Source organism: Sphaeroforma arctica (genome assembly GCF_001186125.1).
Source record: "Sphaeroforma arctica JP610 unplaced genomic scaffold supercont1.94, whole genome shotgun sequence".
Lineage (NCBI taxonomy): Eukaryota > Ichthyosporea > Ichthyophonida > Sphaeroforma > Sphaeroforma arctica.
In genome coordinates, this window is record NW_014040464.1 from 1 (window position 1) to 1,952 (window position 1,952).

Below are 1,952 nucleotides of genomic sequence, written 5' to 3' on the forward strand. Positions count from 1 at the left end.
TATATATATTCTCATATATACAGTCGGCCTGGTTGACCATGCTAATTTGGCTTGTCAACCCCTTATCCTAGGGAGATAATAGTGTTCAACTAGTAGAGGTCACGGCGGACGGCAAGAGTTTTGCCCTGGATTCGTGCATGCTCGCGGGTGTGACCCTTGGACTCTCGTATCTACAGAAGCATCTGTGCGACGTAAGGTATGTCAGCGCTCTTTAGTGTGGTATAATTTTTATTTTGGGGTATAGTCCCGAAAATACATACGGTTATGCTGCAGCAATTAGTAGTGGGCGTATACAAAAGTGGTTCACTTCAGGTTGTGGGCGTGCTTCCTATGCGCCATGGGATACAGTTACAGTCACACTCAAGCCTCAATAGGCCACCCCTAACGCTATATAGAATTCTGGCATCAGTGGCTGGAACTTGCTCGTGCAGTATTCTTCAGCTGTATGCGGTCAGACATATGAGTGAATAGGTGGCGCTGTTTGGGTTTTAGGGATAAGGCATTGTAGTACTGTGGGCCTACCCACAGGATGCAAGGTTGTGGTGCTGGTCGTTACATCTAGAGTTTCATGCTTGTATATAGCACATCTAGGCAGCCATCCATATCCACACGTGTGATTATTGTGTCTATGAGACTGAGACGAGTACTCCGCACCCACAAATATGCTGATGGTTTCTGTATGCAAACCAAACACCAATTGACTGTCTGTGTCTACGAATTTGCTGTGCTTAAGGGTATATGATTGAACGTTTTGGACTAGAGTTCTCGCTTCACCTACTTTGCTAACAAGTTGCCAAATAATGAACAATTATAAGGATAGTACTACAATGTATTGTGTCCTTCTATGAGGATAGTACTACGATGTATTGTGTCCCTTTGATGCCTGCCCGGAATATATTCACCTAAGTCTTCTTTTATTTACGCTCGATAGGAATGTTGAGGTGGCCAGGGCCGTTCGCCTGTGCAATAGCCATGTGGAAACAGTGTCGTTCTCTGTACCAAGGACAAGGGTATGCTGTGCGATGTAGTAGTATTTTGCAGATGTGTCTCAGTGTGTTTGTGCGGTTCGATTGTTCCTGGGGGATAGGTGGATGGAACAGCATCTATTGACAGCCTACATGTCAGTGCGGTGCCGTATTTGCGTTGCAAACGAATTGAACAATCGTGGTGGATTAACAGGATAGGTAGCTTTGCAAAGTATAGAACTTAGTGTTTAGTATAGCTGGGTTTGCGGCAGGGACTGTTGTTGTATAGCCTGGATAAAGGTGTACTGTACGATGACTATTTCTGCGGGTGGATCTACTAAAATTCGAGATGCGGTTCTAATCCCATTCAATGTTGTCTCCCACCTGCACAATACTCAGACTGAAGTCTTCCAAGACGATGTGTTCGGAGAAGTGGTAAAGGACTGGGAGGCTTTACTTAGTGCGAAGGACTTCTTTAACGCCGAAGCCGGCACACTCACCGCACAGCCGAAGGTTTCACTCTGTCCAAAGGATATGACGAAAGGTATGATGGCGTTGATTGTGCAGTTTGCATATCTACACTATAGGTGCCAGAGCGACAGGGAAGTAGATGTCAATGTGGGATGAACATGAGTGTGTACTCTAAAGTGGATATGAGAGCAGAAATATATTGTTTAAGCAATTGTTATTAGCATGTATTCATTTATCAAAATAGGTTGCTCTAGCAATTGTTCTGCATGTAATCGTTAATTTGTGCATTTGGTTGTCACGACAGCTCCATCGACGATGTATTGTGTGCAGTCAGAATGTATTGATAGTATATCGCGGCGTATTGCAAAGAGAGTCTTGTCGTGCTGAATCGCATTCCGCTGATTTGTACGCGATGCAACTTCATTGTATATGTTACTGTTATTGTTGTGTGAAGTTTTATCTTCACGTCAGGTGGGTTGCTCCTTCGTAGCATATGCACTCAATAGGATTTCCCTT

At 44.3% G+C, this 1,952-nt stretch overlaps 1 protein-coding gene across 1 annotated transcript; it reads left to right on the top strand.

The window, feature by feature from the left end:
- Window positions 1-1,277: 1,277 nt before the first annotated feature.
- Window positions 1,278-1,592, top strand: SARC_02148 (hypothetical protein; the record flags this gene model as incomplete). Its single annotated transcript, XM_014304091.1, has 1 exon — window positions 1,278-1,592. One exon carries the CDS (start codon window positions 1,278-1,280, stop codon window positions 1,590-1,592), a length of 315 nt encoding a protein of 104 aa, XP_014159566.1.
- Window positions 1,593-1,952: the final 360 nt, after the last annotated feature.